The 27,272-nt window shown below is 37.6% G+C and overlaps 1 protein-coding gene across 6 annotated transcripts in view; it reads right to left on the bottom strand.

The window, feature by feature from the left end:
• rbfox1 (RNA binding fox-1 homolog 1) overlaps positions 1 to 27,272 on the bottom strand; it is a 248,412-nt gene that overhangs the window by 142,124 nt on the left and 79,016 nt on the right. For 3 of the 6 annotated variants that reach the window (XM_082142968.1, XM_082142962.1, XM_082142966.1), the window contains exon 2: positions 8,268 to 8,309. The exons of 2 other annotated variants lie outside the window; for them this stretch is intronic. In XM_082142968.1, the coding sequence (XP_081999094.1) occupies positions 8,268 to 8,309 (42 nt within the window). Of the gene's footprint in view, positions 1 to 4,359; positions 4,742 to 8,267; positions 8,310 to 27,272 lie in introns of those variants that run through there. One more of the 6 variants, XM_082142967.1, reaches the window with a different exon arrangement.

Genomic DNA, 27,272 nt, shown 5'->3' with positions numbered 1-27,272 from the left:
AATTAGCACAGAATCAACTTAGAGTTACTGCCCACGATCGTGTCAAGGATCAGACAAATTTCCACGTGCATCTTGAATAGCGGATGTTTTGGAAAGTGCTGCGGCAAGTTTTTGTGCCATAGTGGTACCCTATTGCCCCCATTGTACCCTACTGTAAATTTAAAAGATAGTTCGGTTATATAATGTGTTATCACGATAGATGGATGGAGAGATAGATAGATAGATAGATGGACGGACGACCGACAAGCAGACTGACACTAGTGCATGCTAGGATACCAGTGGAACCAGACAGGGAGCGCCTGCCCCTCTCTCACACGACTGGGGCTAGTGAGTATAACTCAGAGGAATATAATGAAATATAACACCACTTCTTGTCACAGGTCAGCAACCAAGCCTGCTCGGGGACTGGCATTCCAAATGCCAAAGCCATTCATTATGAAAATGCTATGCATTGATTTGTCATACATTGTAAAACTCTATCAGAAGGGCAATTTTTAAATCTTTGCAGCAATGCCTCAACGGCTGTGGCATTAGCATTAATGCTATTCAATCGCTCTTGATTTCAGAGCAACTTGCCCAGGCCCTCTGAAACCAGAGACATGCTAAGCACTTCAGCACAGTCAATGAAATAAAATAAGACAGGATTGAGTATATTAGATAAGAATTATGATATATAAGCTGCGCTCTACTGCAAGACAGCTAATTAAATAAGAACATATTTGATAGCAACTGACAGTGGAGCGTTCTCACCCAGGTCCCATCATTACTGTCAGAGAGAAAGAGGGAATTAGAAGGTGTATAAATACCATATGGTGTGTGCTGAATTGTCTTGCATTAATGTCAATTATATCCACTGTGAATACATTGAATGTTTTTAATTCTCATTTTTATGTTACCCGGCTACATACATATTCATCTTACGACACATGCAATGTATAAAGTTTATATGCGTATGGATGCTGTTTTACACATAGACGTATGGGGGTTCCAATATGAATAAATTGGCATAAAAATTATGTAAAAAACAGCTAAATATTCAATACACTTTACACCTTTATCTTAATGGCCAATGGTACACTTACATTTTTCTATCATAGTCAAAGTCTCTCTACATATATTGACTTTTTTCAATTCAGAGGCTGCATCCTTCGAAGGCAGATGGCGTCACAGCGGCGAAACGTCGAAGCCTGTCCCAATTCGAAGCCTACTTCAAACAAGGCATCGAAATGCATTCTTCATTTCGCAGGCAGTGAAGGATACAATAGATGGATTCTTCACGTCCTACCCTAGTACCCCAAAATTATTTGCGCTCCTGTGACAACAGGACTTTTTTGAGAGAATTTGCTGGATTACACTTTTAAATTTAAGTATTGGGTTTCAACTTACTTAAATATCTAATGATACAAATGAAAAAAAAATCTAATAAATCTCAATATATATAAAATCTCAAAATATATACTCAAATATATATATATATATATATATATATATATATATATATATATATATATATATATATATATATATATATATATATATATATATATATATATATATATATATATATAAAGTGGTTCAAATGTTGGCATCTGACTAAGATGCGATTTTATATAGATACAGAGTATTAGTTATAAAGTATACTCATTATTGTACAGCAATTGACATATTTAGACAGGTTGTGAACCCTGTTTCAGACAGTTGAATATAACTTGTTATATTCATGCAGCCTCTGATTTGGGACACAGCAATTCTAAATCTTTGAAAGGGATACTTTGTTTTTCATTACAAAATTTAACAAATAGCTTACCCAAGCTTATCTAAAAATAGAAAAGTTATTCAAAAACACCAAAAATACCATAAAATACAGCAGTACAACTCAAACAATTGATTTGTTCACTGATTCTGGTCGTAGCAATTCTGTGTCTTAACGACTTTGGTCAGTAAATGTTGTATGGAAAAGAGCTTAAATGTTCCACATAAAAAAAAAAAATAGCATTTGGATTTTGGATTGACATGACATGATATTATGCATACAAAGTGCCTAACCTTTCAAACTCTTGTTATTATGCTTGTATAATAAGTGGCATTTTATTCATTATCATATATAATTACAGTTTAAATTGTGGCACTTCAAAAAAATAACTGATCACAAGAGGTTCAGATTCTTGCTTTCACAAGTGACGAGTTTACCAATATATTGGTGTCAAGAAGTTAAGTCGCAATATGTGCCTCCTACACACCGCATGGCCCTGTGGCTCCTCTATTGGTTATCATGGAGGGCGGCCTTTATCAATCAATTGAATAAACTGCTTTCATAGCATCTATTGAAAGACAACTCTGACAAGGGGCTAGAAGTGCCTCCACAGCAGTTTTTTCAGCAGCAGGGGGGAGTAAATAGTAAGAAAGGCAATAACATCAGCCTGGACAGCACTGCAGCTCTGACACTGCTGTTTGCTTCAGTCTGTTCTCTACCTCAGTGATTCATTCCTCAGCCTGACGGGCCACAATTGACAGCAGTGCATAAAAGTGGACTACGTTGGACTTCTTTTTTATTATTATTTGCATTTATTTGTTTGAAGACACAATGCTATAGAAGACATGGGGTCTATTTTGCAATTAAGACGCTATCGCCACATCTGACGTATTTGGACGTGGCACAACGCTCTGATGATCTATTCAATTCTGTTGAGATGAAAACCCTGTGGCTGAAAAAGTAACACACACAATTAATTCTAGTTTACAGCCATACGATCTATGACAAAAGTAATACTGAAGGGTCGGATATAGAGCCTGAATTGGATTGTCAAATGGCTACCAGAGGCCTCTTAAAAAGAAAAACATGTCACATTCAGCTTAACCCAGAATGCACTCTGGTATCATCCATGTCTCTACAATCTTAGGCCTCTGGACATCATTCTGTCTTTATTATGTAAACTAAAGACTAAAAGTAATAGTGTGTGTGTGTGTGTGTGTGTGTGTGTGTGTGTGTGTGTGTGTGTGTGTGTGTGTGTGTGTGTGTGTGTGTGTGTGTGTGTGTGTGTGTGTGTGTGTGTGTGTGTGTGTGTCTGTGTGTGCGTGTGTGTGTGTGTGTCTGTCTGTCTGTCTGTCTTTCTGTCTATCTATCTATATTCAGTAAAATTTAACAAAATGTAAAAAAACAAGATGTATCAGAAATGTTCACTTCAAATGAACCAGCAAAGAAGTGAATTTCTTGTCACAAGCCAACTTAAAATGACGCAAATTAAATATTTAGCAAGAACTGTATACTTTTATACAGCACAGTAATTTCTGCATCTCCTGGGAAATTTCATCCTTGAATCTTTCCTAAGCATATTCCTTCCAGACCACCCATGTTCCAGTTAAACATTCAATATTCATTTTCTTAATATAGAATTTCAGTTTGCCGTAGATGCATGACTAAGTAACTGGAGATTGTCTTGTGTGTTTATCAAGTCTTTTGATTCTGAGCTCTTCTGACTACTGACAGAGTTTAAGAGCATGTTTGCGCTTTAATTATTAATATTATAAGAATACTTAAATATAAGTTCTCATTCGTCTTGCTTAATTTTTAATAACACAAGAAAATGTATTATAATTATTATTATTATCTTGCCTCCATTATTTTATGGTTAAAAAAAAATCAGTCAGTCAACTTGTACATCGTACAAAATCAAACATGACTCTTAATGGGGAAAAAAGAAAAACCTCCGGCTGACACATTATGTAAAGGATCAACTCGTTCCTTATTTCTATTTTCACTTGAACTGCCCATCAGATTAAGATCTGTTCAAATAAGATTAATTTCCTGATAAACCCTCACAGTGAAGAAGTCATCAGGGTGCTTTAAATTTATTCCATGGGCAATTAAGTGCAGCGAGATTTCCTCAGCTAGGACTGATTTTGAGTGGTAATGGCAGGTGAAGAGACAGATAATGAGCAGGCCAAGACACACACGCTTACAGCTCTCTAAAATGACTTCCTGTGCTTTAACCCTGCAGTTATGAATCAACGTGTCACGCACCGCTTCTCTGACACTCTCTACTCCAAAGAAAGAGTAGTCTCGGCAAGGACGAGATGAGAGAGAGAGATGAAACTTTAAAATGACTGATTGCTAACCGGTATACACAACACAACACAACAGAGGATATCGCATACAGAGAGGATCAAATGTATTTGGACTGATTTCCACCCTGCAACCAATTGCTACAAAAATGCTCAGACTATCAGACTCTTCAGATGAGAAAACACATAAACATCAATGACGACACACACACAACACTTTTGTACAGCACACATGCACAGCGAAGCCTGCAAACACCAACGAATGCGACACAGTCGGTCGGGATGGTTGTTACCTACCCACAAATACATCATCATCTTGAGCGAGGAGTCAGGGGCTCTCCGGCAGTGAGGAAACGCTTCCTTACTTATCTTCTTTTAACTTCTCGAGCTCAGCTACGGAAACCCGGATGAATCCTTCTTGTTTCCACTCTCTCAGGCTCACAGTTCTTTTGTATAATTTATTATATCACTATAATAGAGCTTATTAAAACTGACACTTGGAGGAAGAAGAAGCTACTTCACAAGGTTTGAGATGCTTCTAGCAGTCTTGTTCTTGCTCTTCTCCTCTTCTTTTTTTTTTTCGTTCTTTCTTGCCTTTCCCCACTTGGTCCTCCTCACCCTTTCACTGACAGCCCCTGCTTAGGCGCCAATTCCTGACGTATCTATTTAATGAGAAGATCCGTGCACCAAGGAAGTCCAGTACAACTGTGCACTCAAAGTGCCAGAGAAAGAGAGAGAGAGAGAGAGAGAGAGAGAGAGAGAGAGAGAGAGAGAGAGAGAGAGAGAGAGAGAGAGAGAGAGAGAGAGGGTTCTCTAGCACAGGCTCCTCAAGAAAGGTACGTGTACGTTAACGCGCAGCTGATAGGACGATCCGAAGCAGATTTTCCCCCATACACAAAAAGGACTTTTCCCTCTAACAAAATGCTGCTCAGATCCTCAGACGCCGTCACCCGGAAGCTGATGCGCAGGGGAAGAGATCAGTGGGAATTCAAAAGGCTCATCTTCTGTCCTGAGGAAAGGTAAGAAGACAACTGACCGGAAAAAAAAAATTAAGCTTGCAACTTTCCTTCAAAAAATAATGCAATCTCAGCTATGTGAGATTCATGTACATAAAAAAAAAAAAAAAAAAAAATACAGGTAAACTACAATCAAAAATGGCACAATGGGATGAAAAGGAGGTAGAAAGCACCACCCTCTCCTAAATGTGAAGCTTGCACCTGACTCTGCAGCCTGAACGACTTCCCCCCCCTCTTCTTCTCCTCCTCGTCCGGAGTGAATGTGCTGGAGATAAAAGCAGCGAGTACTGGGGCCAAGGCCTTCCCGCTCGGCTTGCTTTGGCTCTGACGCACTGGCTGCCTTCTTACAGCACTTTTCTACAGCCATCTGCTGACTCTACAACGCTACTGCTACTGAGAGACCAGACACGCAGCCAGCCAGCTCAAGCGCATATGAGGCTAAAACTCATTACTACTCTTCAGAAGAGGGATGAGATTTTTAATCAAACGCAGGTATTAGAGAAACTCAAGAATAACAGAAAACAACAACAAAACCTTTCTGTAAATGAATTTCAAACCAAGAGGGGACAAAATGGAAATTTGAGCAAGGTCCATTTTTTTTGTTTTATGTGTGCCTGAGACACAAACGCAATGAGATTTGCCAGTGTATTTATGAGGGAAATTAAATTCTGAGGGAAATTTAAATATTAAATTCTCCTCAGGAAGCAATTTGACTCCCCTTTAAAAGGAAAACAATAAAAAAAGAAAGTACAACCGTCACAAAGAGAAAGAGAGAGAGAGTGAGAGTGTCTGAGGAGGACAAATGATTAAGCTAAAGGCTCAGACTCGGGCACACATTCAACACACACACACACACACACACACACACACACACACACACACACACACACACACACACACACACACACACACACACACACACACACACACACACACACACACACACACACACACACACACACACACACACACACACACACACACACACACACACACACACACACATTAACTAAAGCAATAAGGCCATGTTAAAGTGATTTCACCACAGGTAAGGGATTTCTAAGGCCCAACACAAACCGTCAGTCACAGCAATTTAAGACACCAATGCTCAAATAAATTACATTTCTTAATGATAATTTAAATAGGGTCATTCCTGTTATGCAGTGTCTTTTGAGCTTTAACTTATTAAATATGCTCTGTGTATAAAATATGTGCCATGTAACATTCATTTTAATATTTCGTTTTTTAAATATTATGATTTCTGTAATTTTATCTAAAAGGCTGGGATGTTTTGATGAGTGAAGCACAGCAAAATATCACAAATACATAAAACACATAATTCATCAAATCCATTGCTATTGATTGATTGTGACTTGTTTGTGCCGTTCCCATTAAAAATTATGTCACTTCCGGGACGATGATTCCATTATGGAACTGGCTTTTATTAGTTAAAGGGAAATTACAAAAAATGATGAAAAATAAGATAAAACTACAAACTGACTTTCAGTATTTCTAAATAAATTGCAATTTTTTAATAAATGTAAGAAGTTAAATGAGTTAAATATTTTATGCGATACATTATTTATGATAGAGTAGTGCCTAGCAGGAATGATTGACTTTGAGTGCATTTTCATCAGAATTTAAAGGCTGAACTATCTGACTAAAAACAGAAATATATACCAGACAGTGCTGTGCTCGCTTTTGCAACAAGATGGAACGGTTTTCTTCCGAAAGAAACGATTAATACAGAGAAATCCGGTCAATACTCTGAACAACATTCTGAAAGCAATAAATGATTGTTGACATATTAAACAAAGATAAATGGCAGGTACAATGCAAAGCCCATTGTTTGTGCACCCAAGCAAAACGAACATACTTCAGCATACAATTTCGTTAAACCATTTTACTTCGGGGCAAGCAAGGTCTAATGGTCAAGGAAACTGAGTGCAGCTTACTGACATGACCATTTACATGGAGCAGACCGATTCAGCTGCCGTCTCCCCGGTCCGATAGTGCCCTTTAGCCCAATTAAAAAAGCTACAAGTCTGAAACAGCAGCAGTAAAAGCAGTAGTGCATCTCATTTGTTTGGATTATGACAAAAACATAACCTAAAAGAAAAAAAAGGTAGCATTAGGTTGTCGATATCCTGTTTAAAAAGTACTAAGTACATCACCCTCGATCCTGCTCTTATAATCTAAATTAAAGGCCAGCTTCCAAAAAGCACTTCTGAAAAACTGTCTTCAGATTATTGAGTGAGTCACTAACAAGAGGAAATGAGATGGCAAAGAAATAAGAGAAGTGCTTTTCATGTTTCCAAGAGAAAAATCAGCACTGGCCTGCTTATTATTATTAGCTTTATTAATATATATGAATTGTTAATTAAATGTAGTCCACTTTTACTTCTCTAATTTCAATGGAAATTAAAAATATATCATTAAAAAAGTAATAATAATAATCAAGAAAGTAGTTGGCAGAAAAAAATGAGAGTGATGGGTGTGTATGAACAGTAAGGTCTGGGCATTAATCATATCAGCCCTATCAGACTTAAAACCCTTCAACAAACCATGATAAATTACAGCGCTGAGAGAGGACTGCAGCACCTCCGCTCCTGCATCTCTCCCATGATTCTGCAGGGCTGTGCTATGTGAGATCAAGGCAGAGCCATCAGGACACATGGTTATCCCTCCACACAGATACGGTGTGTTTGAAGAAGATGAAGATCTTTGGGAGGGTCTTCATCAGGAGTGAAGCTGACACCTTTGCTACCCTGGCTTTTCAGGCCAGTGAGTGAGCAGGAGGGTTTGAGAGCTACTATTAAAGTTTAATGAGATGGCAAGGTAAGCTTTGTTGTATTTTTAATATGGACACAGCAGAGTATGAGGGAATAACAGGTTTTGGTTCTGAGGTTTTTTGGGGTTTTTTTTTTTTTTGTCTATTGATTTAATATCATCATCTTCTCAGCCTGAGATGCTGAAATGAACATGAAGGATACACAAGAATTCATTCTAAAGCCATTGTGACGAAATGATTTGTCTTTACATGAATGAATCACAGTTGTATGATCTTCATGGATTGATTAATTAAAAGGTCGATACCAAAAACATCCAGAAGCACAACAGCGGCACAAAGGAGCACACAAAAACACAGACACACACAACCACACAAAGCGACACAGAAGCATCACTTACCCTGAGTTGGTCCGTATCACAACTCATTGGTTGTCCTGGAATCTGTCAACAGAGACATACAAATTAGAGTAACACATTACACACCAAATACAGCACCTCCCTTCAGTAATTACAAGTCAATCATCTAGAGTGGGCTGAAGGGAGAGAAAATGAGATCTGTCAAAACTGAGGTTTGCAACATGGAACCATGCAAAAGGTGGCGAGAACAGGGAATAAGACAGGCAAGACATAGTTTCCATGCCAGAAACGGTACACATAATATTTTCCTCTTTTTTTCTCTCCAAATAATGGGAGTGGTAAAAAGCAAGTGGATCTCAACTGGTTTTGCTTCAGGAAACCGATTTTACATCGCCATTCAAGAGACGACCTAATATAGTACCAGAATTGAACAAAAGTATGTCTGTGTTCAAATCACTCGAAATCAAATTACTAGTGAGAATGTGTGTACAGTATGTATGATTTTTAACAGCTATGTTTGTTTTTAAGTATTATTTTTGGTTTAAAACAACTGATTTAAACTGTGAAGGTTTAAATTTGCATTATTCTGCATTTAAAATATATTATATTATTATATTATATGATAGAAAAAAATACCGGAGTTAAAACAAGTAGAAAAGACATTTTTAAAGAGTTAATATAGAGTTTTCAGTGTAATACATCAACATTCAAAATATATGTGTGTATTGAAATTAATTGATATTACCATGAACTGCATAGCACCAATTATATCAAGCTGAACTGAACTTTAAAACTAAACTTATTTTCATATTTTCATTAGTTTCATAGTCTCTCAGCAGCCAATAATTCACACAAAAACATTGTAGTTCGCACAAAGTTTATCATGCAAGTGAACCTATATTTAATGTATATTCTTTTAATTGATTTTGTTCATGGATTTTGAGGATAAGGGGATTTCAAGCAACCTGTCTATGCCGGCATCTGCTATTCACAGATGAGAAAATATCAGTGTTTACTACTTATGAACTAAATATGATTGTGTGGCTTATACAATACAAACTAATATAATTAGAAGAGATCTGTGACATTTTTGGGTTGTAAGTTGTAACCCACCAGTTGAGAACCACCGCTATATAAAAATAAATCACGTTTAATTCTATTGAGCAGAGTATTTCTACATGCCTTGGTGCACAGAGTTTCTCAAACACTAATCAATCACACTCAACCCTCAAAAAGGAGGGGGCAAGAAAAACATTTCTAATTTTGTTAATGCTTGTTGAGTGTTTGAAAGAGAACTACACAATTACGAGATTAGGGTCTGGTTACGCTGGGAGGGTTCCTGGATATACCACTAATCTTCCCCTCATGCCTGCCGTCAATACATCCATAATGCACTGGCCAATCTTCATTTAAGAAATAGAATCTGTGTTACAAACGCTCTCTTCAAATGTAATGATATTAACAGTTCCACTTTCCTCTCAGCCTAAAACACTTAGCTGTTTTTCAAAGTGTGCTCATTTCCCATTAGCCAGGCCACTGAGTGAAGCCGAATAAGATTTTCATCATTTAGTAACTGGACATAGCTGCCGAAAGACCCTAAAGAGGATTATGACCCACAGATAGAGGGAATAAAGACCAGGGAAATTGCTTTGATTTGATATGATATGAGAAAAAAACAGATGCATTAACCTTGTCACCTCAAAATATCTGCGTATCAAATTAGTAGTAAGCCTTCTGCTAACGGCAACTCGCTGGTGTTTGGCAAACCACTCTTGACCGTAAAACGTTAGGGTTAGGGTTAGGCTTAACGCACAGTTCAACAAAATGCCCATGAAAGTTTTATGCAAATGAATATCTTTTCCCTGTTAAAAAGAAGAAAAGAAAATCAGGGCACCACTAGGTTTTCTTGTAGGGTAGGAATTGTATTATTTAGAGCCGCTGACCTTAATGATGGCTCACTTGTTTTGGTAGCACTTTCCTTTCAGCCACTGGCCCCTAGCAGGTCGTTAAGAGAAGCTTCTCAATAGCTCTGGGGCACACAGCATGTTTCTGGATTCAGACCGCTGGCATACATTTTTATATATAGTCCTGTGCTGCTGAAATCTGAAATTCAAACCATTTCATTTTTTTTCTTCTACGTTATTTTTTAACAAGGACTAACATTCATGTTTTCTGTTTTTTATATTGTGTCATTATATCGTTAAGGCTGTAAAATGATTAAAAACATTCAAGTAATTCATTTTAATCCAATTCATTTCTTGATATGCTCATTATTTCATGCCAGGTACAGTATTTTTAAATGTCAGTATTTGCTGATGTCAGTATTTGCTGATATGAGACATACAGTGTGGCAGAGGAGTCAATCACTGAAGAGATATTACAAAAGGTGAAACTAGAAGTAAATATATTGTTTGTTTTTAGGTATACACGGATATCAAAATTCTGGCCGATAACAAACATTAATTTTTTGTTGATTACTGTTCAGTGGCCAACATTAAAAACATTAAAATGTATATATTTTAAATAAAATTACCATTTTATATCATCATTATGGCTGAAAATTAAAGTAATTTAAGTAATTTCTCAATTTTCAAGTAGCCTAATGATAAAAATCATCAGTACTATTTTAAATAAACAAAAACCCTCTTTAACACTATAACACAGTAGAATAAATTACATTCACAAACATAATTGATTCTGCTGTGTTATAGAATTATTAGTGTGTTTTAATTAAAATGCAACTGAATATTTTATTATTGTTTAAATAAGAACTTTTTTTTTTAAATCAGTTGACAGCCATGATATATTGATTTATGATATTACTTTTAATATGTTTAATATTGGCCAGTGAGCAGTTGGCCAATGCACACACACACACACACACATAGAGTTTTCATGTTTTATGGGGACTTTTCACAGAGATAATGATAATTTTTATACTGTACATGTTTTCCTCATGGGGACCAAAAAAACATTCCCCACAAGGACATGGAAATTGCCATCTTTGTGGGGACATTGTCCCCGTAATGTAGGGTTTACCAGGACACACACACACACACACACACACACACACACACACACACACACGCACACACACACACACACACACACACACACACACACACACACACACACACACACACACAGTTATTATACATATATAAATAATTGTATATAATATAGCATGTAAATTGAGGCATAACTATATTATAATTGATTTAAATATCCTATATGGACTAATATATATACAATATCTAATCTCTGATACAGGTAAATGGTAAGGGGATATGATTCAATGTATTAAAAACAATTAAGTGTTCATTAAAAAAAATACGTTATAGGTATACTTCATTAACAAATGTAATCATTATTATATGAACTAAATCCAATGTGTTGATTGGAGTCTGATTGCTCACAGGTTGTAAATTGTTTCAAGTTCCCTTTTCAGGGCTTCTCAGGCACACACGATTCCACAAAAGCCGCGGCATACTGCGTGGAGATGGGCTCAAACCGCTCAGAAGAGGCTCTTGTTCGGTAATGATACTTTCCAGATGAAATCAAGGGGAAAACCAACAATAGTAGCGCAAACAGCCCTCCTCCGTATGAAAGGACAAAAGGACTCTCAAAGGGCTTGCTTATCCTTTACCTCTAATGGTCTGCTTCCCTCCTTTTCACTCAGAATACACACACACTCACTCTCTCTCTCTCTCTCTCTCTCTCTCTCTCTCTCGCTGACTTACGTAGAGTACTTGAGAGAGACAGACAGAGATGGAGGGTAATACTGAACTGTTGCGGCACAGAATTGCAGGATGGAGAGCTAAAGAAAGAGGGAGTGAGAGAGAGCAGGCCTAATTCAGTCCCTCAATGAGCTCTATAGGTCTTACACATGCAGCGGAAAAAGCAGAATGAAAAAATGTCAATAAGTAGCACTCTGCTGAGTACAAGCGGCAGAACACGGCCGAGCAGAATGACTTTATTAAGCTGACACAGAAGACTGCGCTCAGCCGGACCGATGGATAGAGGGGGAAGAGAGCAAGACAGAGAGGAAGAGAGCATAACAGAAAACCAGAAACTAAACAAAGGAAAGTCGGCACTGTGCTACGATTGAAAATCAATCCCCTGATAAATCTGTGAAAACTTCACCAGACCCCCAGAGATGGAATTAAGGGTACCTTTACACAACAATGATGTATTAAAAACAGAAACGTTTTTCCTTTGGGTTTCTCACGTACAGACGACAACATTGTCAAAACGATCCCCATTCACACAGATCCGCGGAAATGACTAAAAACACTGCATTGTGCTGCCAGGCCAGTAGTTGGCGATGTTACTTTGTAAAGAAACACTACGCGCCTATAGACTGAACACAGAATACACATGTGCATGATGTTATCAATTTCACTTATTTGTGTTTTTGTAGTTTGCATGGAGACGATAACGGTATTGTTTTCAAAAACGAGCACTTTGAAATCTGTTTTGAAAGTTTGCCTTTTCAGGGCCTCAAAATGCCGTTGTCGTGCAAACGGCTGGCCAAAACACATTAAAAGTTTTCTATTTTTAGTTGAAAATTGTGTTGCATAAAAGGCCCCTGAAACAGGTCTTTTGGCACAGGCGACAAGCATTCCAACAGACATAACAATATAATATTTGATCAAACAATGACACTAAAGCCTCTTTCACACAGCGCTTTGGACCCGGGAAATTGCCGGCAAATTGCCAGAGCGCCTTCTGTGTGAACGCAAACTCGACCCGGGATTTATGCCGGGATCGATGCCGGGTTGGGGACCTAGTAACATTGCCGTGTTCAGTCCCGGAACGCGCGCTGTGTGAACAAAAGCCGTAATAATGCCGTGTCGTAGTGATGACGCTGAAGCGGGGCTCGTTCTCCAGCTGTGAAACGGTACGTAAAGCGCAATTTTATGATCGAATCAGAGAAAAAAATGCACAAGCGTGGTTTCTCGAGAGAGAGAGATCACAGCTCATAAGCAAACTTAAGACGCTGCTGAGATTACAAGTCACATCGATGTCACGTGTCTTTACGGGATTTTTACGGGTTGTGTGTGAACGCACTCTCTCATTCCGGAAAATCACTGGCAGTGTGAATGAACCAAAATCAAACGAACCCGGGTCAAATCCCGGGTCACTTTATCCGTGTATTTTCCGGAATCTCTGTGTGAAAGGGGCTTGAGATAATTTTGATTATATACTTAAAAGTAACACTTTCTGCAAAGTCTGTATATAGAATATAACAGAAATGTTTTCCAAATGCCTTTTAATAAACATTATAATTTCAAATTGTTTCTTCCAAATTAACATCTCAGTTTATTTTAGAAGCAGAATATGATGTTCTTTTAGAACAATTACATCGATTTTAGTCACTGTCCTTTTTAACATCAACCAATCAATCACTCAATCAATCAATAAATAAAAATTCTTAGATATTCCAATGAGACTTTTACAAGTTAAGACTGTAATTATTTTTACAATTTGCTTTTATACATTTAATATATAATATTAGCTACAAATGCTTCAAAATATTTTATACACACACACACAAATATATATAACAAGTCTTAACTTGTACATGATATAGTGACAGTGTATATATATACATATATATATATATATATATACATATATATATATATATATACATATATATATATATATAGGACTGAAAAGTTCCCTATGCAAATTCTCTATGCAGGAAAAACCCTATAAATACGTGTGTGTGTGTGTGTGTGTACTGTGGTTAACATTATTTATGAGAACATTAAACTCATTATCAGGTTTACTATAAGACAATTATTCTGCTATAAGACTGTTAATAATAATTGTATAAAGCAATTGTACAAAGTGTACGCAGATAAATCTACAGCCATATCTTTCACCACTTATAGCAGGAAGCACTGGAGTCACAGAATCATGACATGCTCCAGGGGATAAAACACCCATAATAACATACAGCGATCCACTGATGTTAGAGATAAGCCCAAAATTGACGCCTGAGGTTCTCTATACAGTGAAAATGCAGCACTTTATTTCAATTAAAGCTATTGATGTTAGATCAAAGGTAATGCTAATAAAATGCTAATGGCATCTGTATTAGAAAAGCCATTTCAGTCCCTAAGCATTGATGAATACATTTCTAAAATGTTTGGTTGAGAGAGAAAGCGAGAGAGCTATAGGTACTGCTAATTTATGCGCTGCTCTGAGGAATAATGAGAAAGGAGGGTGGGTGAAGAAAGTGAGAGCTGAGCCAGCAGAAATTCCCAATGCTGCAGTAGCCCTACTGAATCCTGCACTTTCACAACACTAAGCTTATCAGAGAGAGTGGAGGGGAAGAGGCAGCCAGATCTAAGCCTTTTAAGACTCTTCATCAATATTAGAATATCTGGACTGGCAGGGCCTTCGTACCTTTCGGTGCACAGTTACAGACTTTTGAGGACATCAGAGAGAAGTCTAGGGTTTGCAGCTGATGTGGCCAAAGCTGTGGAGAGGAAACATGCCCATAGACCTTATGCGCCAGAGAAATAAGCACGCAGCCATCTTCAGAATTTTGTGTTTGAACTTCCGTTTTTGTGGTAGTCCTGTATATTTCTATGGCATCGCTGTTTAAGAGTAATTAGCTGAAGTGGATTCACTTTTAACGAAAGTTATCATGAGCATTGTAATGTTTGAAGTGGATGCCAAGATAAGTGTCATTTAAAACGAGAGGTTCATTCATAAATTCGTAAGATCTTACCTTCATGCTGTGGAAATATAAACCGCGCTGAAAAGGGGCAGGGCTACATAAGGAATGCGATTAAAGCATAACTCTACGCTGAAGGAATGCGACTTAAGCAGAACCTTCTTCCTTATGCACTTTATCATAAAGGGTCGTAACATCCATAGTCGTTTAAGGGGATAATTCAGCCAAATGTTCAGATTAGTGCTCATCAATATAGTTTTTTCAGTGACCAATAATTGGATTTATTGTTTTGAGGCGAAAAACAGAGTGGTGTGAATGAATGGGCAACTGCCTTTTATAACTTAAATGACATTTCAACGCATTCTCATCCTAGGGCGTCATATACGGACGCTTTTGACATTTCGTCTACATCGAACGCACATGGCACCCTTTAGCGTCAATATGACACGAACAGAGCTTTGTTCGGTTATGGGTAGGTTTAGGTCTGGGGTAGGGTTAGGGTTAGACCGCTAGGAGGCGCCTTCTGGCCCATATCTATCTGCGTCTCATATTGACGCTAAAGGGTGCCATGTGCGTTCGATGTAGACGAAATGTCAAAAGCGTCAGTATATGACGCCTTGGGATGAGAACGGGCTGGACATTTTGTGAGATCACCCTTAAAAACCTAAACCCTTAACAACATTTAAAATGGTCCCTACACTCCCATATGAATATCATCAGAAAACAACAAAAACAATATGGCCATATCAATTCACCCATTCATGAATCATAAAAAAGATAGCCACACTAAGGTGATTATTAAAGTGACATCATTTGTATCTTAACATTAAGGTACAAAGAGTGCTTCCTCATTTTCAGTCCAAACATGTACAAGAGCAAGGGTTCTCTCTTGCAATATTGAGTTTGGGGCTTAAAAGCAAAATGATGCTGTCGATACAACAGGCAGGGTAAAAAAAAGAGAGAGAGAGGCTGAATTCAGTGCTCATTAATCTATAGACCTTCATCAGCCCGGGCTGCAGGTTCACATAGCCTTCCCTGGCATCTCCTCAAAAGAGATCACACTCACTGATGCATCCTGCTTTGTTCTTGCTGATCCACCACAATTACCCCAACTCTTCTCCTAGGCTCAGTTTGAACAAAATGACAAAACAGAGGCCAATTTGCTTGCTACTGCCCTCCCCCCAAACACACACTCAAGCAGTAGTACAGAAACATGCGCTGGGACTTCTGGGACCTTAAATGATCCCCCTCGTCAATTGAGCAATGTTCCTTATGTATACAGCTGTTAAACTGCTTGGCTGTATGCTGAGGTTAATACCAATCCAACAACTTACACATGCAGTTGCTGGATTGTTTGAGGGAGAACGACATCTTTTGTTTCCAAACGGCTTGATTTTACTTGATTTGCTTGCTATAGAAGAGCACAGGGGTAATTAGAACATTTATTTGATCAGTAAAAACAGTAATCTATCTAGTTATCTAACACACACACACACACACACACACACACACACACACACACACACACACACACACACACACACACACACACACACACACACACACACACACACACACACACACACACACACAAATGTACTGTATATGTATACATTTATACAAAGTAAAATGGAAAAAGATAGCTATAGTAAAGTACAGTAAAAAATGTAAAACAATGAAGAAGCTCTACAGTATAATGTCAGTAATTACATTTTATGGGTACATATCAAATGTTTGTCAATTAAAATAACACCCTCAATTACTAGACATATGCTAAATTATGAATGAAGGGCTAAAATAGTGAAATCAAACTGTAACAACAAAGCTATGGATAATGGACAAATTATTAAATATTACTATACTACCACATCAGGACCAAAAACAAAAGGGGGAAGAGTGCACATCTTTCAGGAGAGATAACTTAACTGTTTTATAACTCATAAATTATTGTAAAAGTAATCACAAACCTAAAGACAAAAATTGCTTAAGGGGGATTTTTACTTAATTAGGTCAAAACAGACTTTTTTAAAAAACATTTGTGTCAATTGTAACTGAAACTGTAGATTATATTTGGGAAGAGGTATAGAGGTAGAGTACCCACACATGCCTGAAATAGTCACTGTGAGTGTGTACTGTGTGTTATAAGCAAAATGCATTACAATTATCCCTGCTTTCCCCTACTTTATTGATATGGTCATGGGCAAATATTCACATTTATTTACTTTTGTTAGAGTAGGTTTATTTAAAGAAAGAACAGGATTAAAAAAAAACAAATAAACCAACAAACAAACAAAACCGTAAGAGACGAAAGCAGTATTGTCTCCAACATTTCATCTCAACGGGACCCAATTCATTCTTATATGCAGGGCAACCTTTACCTCCATTTTGGACAACTGGTTTTACACAGTAAGAATGAACCATACTATGATGTTTAATTGAGGCTCTGATCCCCCAAACACTTAAAGGGGAGCTTGAGGATTAGTCGCCCTCCATAAGCCTGTTCCCCTCACTCCGCATGGCTCCAGATACTTTATTTTGACAGGCTGAGCAGAGAAATACCAGCACAAAATACATCAAGTTCTCAATTATTGGATTATCTCAAAGTGATATCATTACCACAGGACATTCTTTCCAATCATTGATTGCATTTTTCAATTTATTTCACGATTAATGCAAGTAGCCTGACCGAACAATTGTCTGATGAGTTCTGGAACCCCATCAATATATTCTCCTGGCCCACATGAGCAGTCTGTGTGTTTTATAGCTCGAGAAAAAACATCTCTCATCCCTCCTGTCTCGTGCCTCTCAATTATTCTAAAGGGCTACCAATCTCATCTAGCAGGTAGATAGACCATGTGAATGAGAATTACAATTTTAAATGCAAATACACTGAACTGAATGCTATTTTATCACATGTCAGGGGAAGCTGCTTCGGCGAATGCTAATGCAGTTTGTCTTGTGTCCAGGCAAGCAGCTCACTTTCACAAGTGCTTTGATCAAGCAGTTGTTGTTTACCGCAGGAAATCATATTAGTTCGTTTTATATTAACACAATATCACAATTAAGTGGACATGTGGTGGATTTAACATCATTTCTACTTTGGTTTGAGCGAATGTGGATCAAACTAGCAATTTATTAAGGAATATTCCATGCTTCTTTCCTCAAATTGAAATGGTCATAGTCAACAAAACAGGTTTTCTTGAGAACATTGTTTTAATTGGCTAATTTATAGTATATAAACATACACTATCGTTCAAAACTTGGGGGTCAACACATTTTGTTCTCAAAATGTTTATTCAAAAAGGATGCATTCAATTTATCAAAGTGACACTAAAGACATGTATAATAAGACGTTTCAAAAAGATTTATATTTCAAATAAATGCTTTCTATTCATCAAAAAATCCTGAAAAAAGTGTATCAGAGTTTCCACAAAATTTTAAGCCACTGCAGGTTTCGACAATAAGGACCGCTCGATGGCTCGGGGCCAGCGTGAAAGACGCTTATCTTTTGCACGTGTTTTTAAGTCTGGTCAATTTAAACATTCAAGTCATTTTAACCATTCAAATTCAAGCACAAAAATATGCAAAGAGAACTAATTTCTGTTCACTGTTTTGTGTGCACAGAGAAAACATCTCGCGAGTAGGCTACTGAATTGAGTTTCACGTCTTCTTGCACTTGAATGGAAAAATACACACAACAAAGCATGTCAAAATGCTCTTAATCTTGACTGAACAACTTTTGTAACTTTAACAAGGATTAATCTATATTTAATTTATACAGTGAAGACTATGCAGTGTTTTTTTTATGTTTGATTATTCAATTTCTGTACCTGAATAGTGTTAGACTTATCTAAAAAACCTGAAGCAGTGTATTTTAATTTGTATCTTTGTTCTGTTTTATTTATTTGAACTTTAATTTTAATATTTTATTACTGAAGACTCACTTGTCTTCAGTAATGTCTGAACATTATATCAGTTAGGCTAGTAGTTTTTGTTAGGGTATCGAAATTGGAATCAATCGAGAATTGTGAAATTTCCCCAGTATATAACATTTTGGTGGCTTATTTATTAGAATACAATGTTACACGGGTCAAAACAACAACAATTGAATTACTTATTTATATTTTTGGTGAGGCCAGTGAAAATGTTGGCAGGCCAAGTAAAAAATTTAACCACTGTCCCAACTGGACCAGTAGAAAAAAATCCTTAGTGTAAAGCCCTGCACTGTTTTCAAACACTGATAAGAAATACCAATGTTTCTTGAGAAGCAAATCATCATATTAGAATGATTTCTGAAGGATCATGTGACACTGAAGACTGGAGTAATTATGTTGAAAATTCAGCTACGACATCACAGGAATAAATTACATTTTAAAATATATTCAAATAGAAAAACTGTTATTTAAAATTTTTATAATATTTCACAATATTGTGTTGTTTTTATTGTATTGAAGCCTTGGTGAGAATTAGAGACTTTTTTTCAAAAACATAAAAATTCAGACCAACCCTAAACTTCTGAACGTCAGTGTGTGTGTGTGTGTGTGTGTGTGTGCGTTTGGTTTATATTACATTGTGGGAACCAAATGTCCCCACAAGGATAGTAGCCAGGGAAATGGGTTAATAAACATACTAAATTATATTTTTTTTGAAAATGTAAAAATGCAGAAAGTTTTCTGTGATGGGTAGGTTTAGGGGTAGGGTTAGTGTAAGGAGATAGAATATACAGTTTGTACAGTATAAAAACCATTAAGTCTATGGAGAGTCCCCACAAAGATAGTGAACCAGACGTGTGTGTGTGTGTGTGTGTGTGTGTGTGTGTGTGTATACCTACACTTATCACCTGTGCGACAATAAGGGCAAATCTTAACTTCATACAGTATGATACAGTTTTCTGATAATTAATTCTTGATTAGGGTGGTTCTGCTTTGTCAGAACGGTATTATTTAGTAACAGGTTTTCCTCATTGATGGCTACAGGTGCTAATTACAATGGTAAATCATTTATGCAGAGGCAGACAAATGGATGGCCGGGCACTGAGGGGCTGGCGGAAAGGTCTCAGTTACAAACGATGTGAGATAAATCATCTGCTCGCCATTTTCACAAACATCATGCAATTATGCACTCAACACATGATATCTGCTTAATCTAGTTCATTTAGGTGATATATCGCAGAAACCTCATCAATGAGTGAACGAGCCATGTCGTGGTCAGTGTCGGCATCCTGCAGAGAATAACTTGTCTTAGCAATTCCGTATCGAACGAGATGCCTATAATGCAGTGAATAATTATTCTATATGGACTGTTCTGGTGTGAGCAGGCAACGGAGATACAACCGGCGAGTTCAGGCACACGCCCTTCCCATAACTCAGACGAGAACAGCTTTCCGGAGGAAAAAAGAACTGCTGCTATGGCACAGCTTGGAGACTTCAGGATTTATTTGCCATTTTCTCCATCAATTATCCCATTTCTGTTGCCGTCAAATCTACATGGATTGTGCCAAACTTTTAAAATGATTAGAATGGCACAGCACCATCAAAGACACTAAGAAACCATCCAAAATGCAATAAGCCTCAGATCCAGGAGATGCCAACGCAAAAGATCCTGTCAGAGCATCTGAGCTATTCGCCACTTAAACTGGATCAAACGGTAATGATTTTAGGATGGGGCATATATAAAATACTGACCCTGCCTTCCCTTTGGTTACTTGTCAGTGGTACTTTTTATTATAATACATATTCAACCTGACAACAATTATTTAGGGCGTCTACATAAACACTGAAAATAATGGTGTAGGATTACTTTGAAACAGTTTTCACTCTGAAATTGCAAGTAAATTTAACAAACAATTACAAAGAAACAGTGTAATTAACAGTGAGCAAGAAACGGTGAATTAAACATGACATTTCGAGGTATAAAGACTGAAATTTTATTTTCTTGTAAAAGGTAACTCCAATAACCTGTTTTATTTACAATTTTTTTTTTTCTTTACAGTGTAGTCATTGGAAATAGGTTATTGTTCTATGTATATGTATGTGAAATCTGAAAAGGTATTCTGTGTAGAGGGAAATTATCTTAAAAAAAAAAATAAAAATAAAAAAATATTGCAATATAATTGCAGTCAAAAAATTTGGAAATCTAAGATAGACTTATAAGATCTCAATAGAATCAAACATATGCCCCCAAAAAGATAAATAATGCCTCCCACAAATTAACCTTGCAAACAAAAGACTTTAATTTACTTTGCATCACTCATGTTTAAAAAATGTATGTTAATTCACACATAATTCACATAAAATGAGTGATTCGATTTTCATTAAAACATGCAAAAACAAAAGCTGCCTTTGGATTCGTCACTGGGGCGCTAAATGATGATTTACTATACAAAGCTGCTTTGAAACACTTGTGAAAATCTTTCAAATAAAAATAAAAAGCTATACAAATAAAAGTGACTTGATTTAACCAACCAAACATACGCATTCAAAGCCTATGACTAACATCCAGACTTTCGAAGACCATTTCTAATGGAAAACAATCATTAGATGCGAGCGCGCCATCTAAGAAATCCTAACCACTCTCTCCTTTTCCTGCTCTCGCTGTCACCATTTATTTATGCGTATAAGACGAAGAGGAATGTTTCTCGAGAAGAACCCTTGATTAAAAGAGGAAGTAGAAATAATGATTAGTTGGGGTTTGGTCAATGCCAGGAGATTTAGATGTTTACAAAGGTGTCCACAGCAGCCAGATATGCGATCACTTACCAACACAGATAGAAAGTGCTTTCCCGGAAGGAGTAATTTCATAGCACTCATTTATTCATTACGTCCATTGCAACCTCTTAAGTGCATCCAAAGCTTTTTAGGCCAAGCAATGAATTGCGCTGGCAGTCACATGGCATCAGCATCGTTCAGTAATTCTGCCGGGTTACTGTGAGCTGCGGTCAAGCACAAGGAAGGCTTCAGAGATTGGTGCCGCAGTTTCACTTTCAGCCAATGAGCACAGGCAATGACTTATGGAGCAATTTGCATGGCATTTGGAATGGATTGGAGGAAAGGAGCATTAACATTTCGTGATGCATTTCCTGCCATGAGTTCACCAGGTTTTTTTTTTTTTACACCATAGCACAAGCTCACTCACTCACTCACCCATAACGTGATGCGCAATAAGGTTGATGCAAGCCTTGGTTGTCAGGGAAGTGTTACATGGCTGAGCCTCATCCTCTCTGGAGGCAACTTTGCAGAGCCTCAAATTCAGCCATTGAGGCCCACTGTTATGCTTGAGAGGGAAAATCAAGAAACATTTGGCTCTCCCTACGCCCCTCTCCCCTTTTTACTCCTGGAAATCCCACTTAAGAGAAACCACCATAAAAGACTCAATTTAGTCTTAAAGGTCAAATATCCAGTCACCACTGAGGAGGCTAATTAAGTGGCCTTCAAAGCTCTCAGAGTCCATCTGAATAGATAATATAACTGATTTGGTACGGGAGCTCCTTTGCACATAGAAAAAATGACTACTACCTAGTTTGCATGCTACTTGGCATTAACTGTTCTCAATGGAATGCATCTTATGTCAAGCACACATAATTATCATACTATCTGCCCGTTTTATATCAGAAAGAAAAAACTAATTGTATATATATATATATACAAAGCAGTATTTGTTTTTCACTGGCATGGATGTAGACCTACCTTCATACACAACAAAGAGAAAATAAAATGAAAGCCCTTAGAGCAATTTCAGTTTGTAGAACCATTGATCCACAACATATAGATCCATGCAGGTCTGCTGTCTCTCCGCACACTGTGAGCAGGGGAAAATACTCTGAAACCATAATTTTAAGTAGTTAAACTAGTCAAAGAAAAGTAGTAAACTACGCTACAAGCTGCTTACTACATTTATTTATTTATTTAAAGGATGGCAATATCTGTCTAATGATAAAATTGAACAAATTTTTGAGATTTTACTTTTTATTTTTTTTTGAACAGGCAAATTTCTGAACCAATCAATTTATTAAAATGAATAAAATAAATAATAACCAAATATGACAGGGCAACAGACTTGGCTGTAAAGCTGAGTGAAATATAAAGTTATTAAAATTAGCATTTTGTTACACTGCATCAGTAAGTTTTTTTTGTTTTTTTTACCCGTGTTACCAGTAACAAGACGCTAATTTGCGCTGCTCTTGGTAGATTGCATTGGTCACTGTGTCATCAGTAGATCACGAGCAGAACTTTCCACTCCCATCGGCGCTTTTATGGGATTGCGCTCTCACGCAAATTTGCACTGTTTATTAAATCTGGCCCTTAAACTTTTAAAAAACGCATCTCTGGGGAGACTTAAAATGCAGTTAGCTACGTTAAGTTAGCAAACTCTCTACGCCGTGTATTACGCCACACAGCTTCATGCAGGCATTTGCCGCAGCGCACAGAAATTCTCAGAGAAGACATCCTCCCTCTAGAGCAGCGTTCTCTCCACCTCTCACCACACTGCTCTTTAGTGTCCGGATTGTCCATGTTGCCATTTGGCCGACCGACCTGAGCCTGTCTCCTGCGGTAGGGGTGCGGCTCTTCGCTGGGCCGTAGGGGCTCAATTAACTGCAGAACAATGGTCGCACTTCTGCCTCCCGCAGCAAAGCTGCCAAAGCAGGAATGTGGGCTCTTTAATCTCTCTACCCTGGGCAGGCATTTCAGCTGCTGCAGCCTCCAGGACCCACGCATGCTCCTCCAGATACCACGCAATGCACGCTATTACACATTAAAATCCATGTGTGGAATTCTTGTAAAACATGCCAGCTGTCTATGCACAAACCGGAGGCTTGGATCGCCTTTTTAAAATCAGATATGATTATTGATTCTATTGTTCGTGTCATTGATTCTTAAACATAAATACGGCAGGGCTACTTTATTGAATAGTGCAAGAGCACAGCGAAGACAAATCATCTATATGGGCTTCGCTTTTTTCGGTGTGATAAAATGCATGACAAAAGGGATCGTGGTTAATTACACAGATATCTGCTGATGCTGTGTGTTTTCTGAGAAGGCTCGGTTTCTGCTACATTTGTGCTGGCAGATGATGTCATAAAGAACCTGTGTGGTAGGCTGTAGTGGGTGTCAGCTTTTCTGCTGGTAGGAGTCTTAGAAAGCGATTTCTGACAAGGCTGCAAGTCTGTTTCTGGACACAAACACAAAAGCTTGGATTTGGAAGGTGGAAAAACTCTCTCCGTGCCTAGCATTGCTACTAGAGTGCTGATATATATTTAATAGCTCACAAAATCCTCCCCACAACCAGAGTTCCGGAAGTCAGGGGTCACTTTCGGTCGCATCAGCGATGATCTTCGCATCTGAAATGTACAATGCAGCCAGGGTGAGGGGTTAGTAGATCACACGGTATATGCTGTTTGCTGATTTATCCCGCTTTTTCCATAATAAAACGTTCCTGCTTTGTACGCCAAAAAATAAATACCACGAATTGGCCAGTTGCTGTTAAACCATTCGCTGTAGCCAGCATTCAATCACCTATAAAGAACATCTCCATAAAAAAAAAATCAGCCTCGCCACATCCATCCTCATTTTCGTAATGACAATTTCATCTCCACACCTTGCTTTCTTTAATGTTTCCTATCATAAAAATCAGCTTCAGTGTGTGAGAACTCCTGAAGCGGCATAAAGCTAACATGATGGTGGGACGCATGTGCTTGTGACCCTAATTAAGAATCAGAAATTACCACCCCATTCCAGCCTGTGCATGTCCAATAATACTGAACTTAATATTCCATAAAAAGAGCTCCACGCGACTTGCCGTCACCCCTGCCCCCTCGATATGTATGTCATCCTGCTTTTTATTTAAGAAGTCAATATACCATTGTACGACAGTAGACATTTCAGAAACAAATTATGCTCACCGCTGGATGAGCCTCTCTTTTTCAATTCTTTATTGATTGTACCAGCTCATAAAAAGAACGGAGGGGTGCAGGCGCTAGGAATTGAAAAAGGGTGGACTGCTGACTGGGACTATTTTCTTTTGTCTGGATAATAAAAATGCTACTTCAGGACTTAGAAGGTTAAGTTGTAATGAGCATTTTGGATTGCGTGCGCCCATTTAATGGCCTCATAAAGCAATGCTTTGCTTGGCTAATAGAGGCAAGCTCACAGGCGAAAATTCCCAGCTTATTTTTGTTAAGAGCTGCAAAAGTGCACCATGTGGGACGGATAAATAATTTGAAGACCGGGAATATGCCATAATCATAAGACTCATTTGCTTGGGTGGCCCATGAATTTTTAGAGTATTATCTTGTTAATGATGATCAGTGGGTGATGTTCCAGTGGGTTTCTGAAGAATGTATGTGCAAAATAACATAACGGCTGGTCCTGAATCACACTGGTCAAAACCCAGATGATTTGCAAGATTTCTTTTAAAGGATATGGATGAGTTTTCTAAAGCGGGAAGAGCTCATTATCAGAATAGCTCCTACCTGTGCTTGTGCTATAGGGTTTGTCAGTTAGGTTCAACAAGAGTGTTGTGGGCAGGACAGCTCTATAACTGTATGGAGCATATGCAGAAATGTAAGTCTGAGCTGATACACCATTAAAGTTTAAATCAGGAGCCTGTGACATGCAATCAATCCCCCAGCCAAGCCACCCTCCACCTCCATCTGCCACAATCTTGCAATTAACTTCTCAAAATATTTAGTGCAAAAACTGATGCATAAGAACCTATGTATCGTGACATTCTGCTCTGCTGACGTGGTGCATTAATAACCGTGAGAAAGTTTTGGTTTGCCGCAAGGAATACTTTACACAGTACTTCCTCTCCGGTTCAAATGACTCATCATAATGGGGATTTACTCTTAGCAGCATTAGATTTGGAGAGGGCCAGAGCAGATGTATTGAGGTGGAAGGCATTGTGTCTTGATACACCAGGATTATGCCAAGGCTTACCACACTGGAGAGGGAAAAAAGACCCTTTACTTGCATTTGCCTGGAGGAATAGATGCAGAAATCAGTAAATCAATAGGTCTGGATGACGTTAATGAAAACAAAGATCAAAACAAGCTGCATTTGAGGAATTGCACTAATAAAATATCATCTCTGCCCCACACGGGCAAACAAGCAAGATATATAGCCTATGTTTCAATTATCTGCAAGATGTACTTAAAATCGATTGATGATTTTTGATGATGATTTTTCAAGTAGATTTGCATTTCCTGAAGGAAATACCAGCGCTTGCCAGGCCGCAAAAGAATAGTGTTGAGGTTTTACTGTAGGTCGTTGATGTTTTGGGCTTTGGTTCTGCATAGTGAAATGTCGCATTGCCATTGTCATGACACCGATCACACGAATGTGCTGTAAAGGCAGCTATAAATTATTAAATTTAAGGAGGGAAGAGTACTGTAGATTGATTATAATTTAGTACACAAATAGCACAATGACATCATTGTTAACATTTTGAATGCTGAATATAGTATCAATGTGTCACGTGCATCACTTGTTTAGTTTGGTTTTCATTATCTCCATGTTTTGCCAGTTCGATCATCCATTGTCATGGTTTGTAATTAGTTCCACACCAGTTCCGTTTTCCATTGATTACTCCCTGTCAGCCCTTGGTTTTCTCAGTTCAATGTTCTCCGTTGTTTATGTTAAATGTAGTTGCCTTGTTGATTTTCTCCTGCATATTCTCCTGGTTTATCAAAAAGACTTTTTGAATACTGTTTCTGTTTTAGTTAATCTACACGTAACACAATGTAAGTCAACGGGATATTTGAAACTTAATATTTCCACAAGTGAGGCTGTAAATGGTAAAAAAAAAAACAAAGGCGGCAAGACAAACCACTATGCAAATAACACAATGATCATTTCTGCAGTATCTATTACATTTTGAAGGCTCAATATTCTATCAATGTAAGTCAATGTATTATTTTCTAACTTTAATACAAAAATAAATAAATGATACATTCTCAACATTATGTGACTGTAAACAGTAAAATATATGCAAATAATGTAAGACCAATCAAAGAATTCTGTAAAAATGTTATAAATAAATGTAACTTTTAAAAATGCTATCAATGTAAGCAATTTGTGATATTTTCAATATATAATCTTAAATTTCTTAAAATGTTTACAATAAAAAACACACACATTTACGACAGAAATTATCCAAAAGACAAAGCGAATGGAGTGCATATGGGTAAGTAATGTATAAATTGTATCAAATATAGCAGGGTGCCTTGCAAGAAAAGGCAAGCATATCGCAACAATAACTATTATAAATGTTGAAGAAAAAAGCCATTTATAAGAAACTGACCATATTCACCTCTGAAATGGGGAAAAAATGGAAACCACTAACCAATATGAATTAAAGTC

The sequence above is a fragment of the Leuciscus leuciscus genome (genome assembly GCF_965113295.1).
Source record: "Leuciscus leuciscus genome assembly, chromosome: 1".
Taxonomy (NCBI): domain Eukaryota; kingdom Metazoa; phylum Chordata; class Actinopteri; order Cypriniformes; family Leuciscidae; genus Leuciscus; species Leuciscus leuciscus.
The sequence above is the reverse complement of the archived record's forward strand: the minus strand, read 5'-3'. Positions and strand labels throughout refer to the sequence as shown.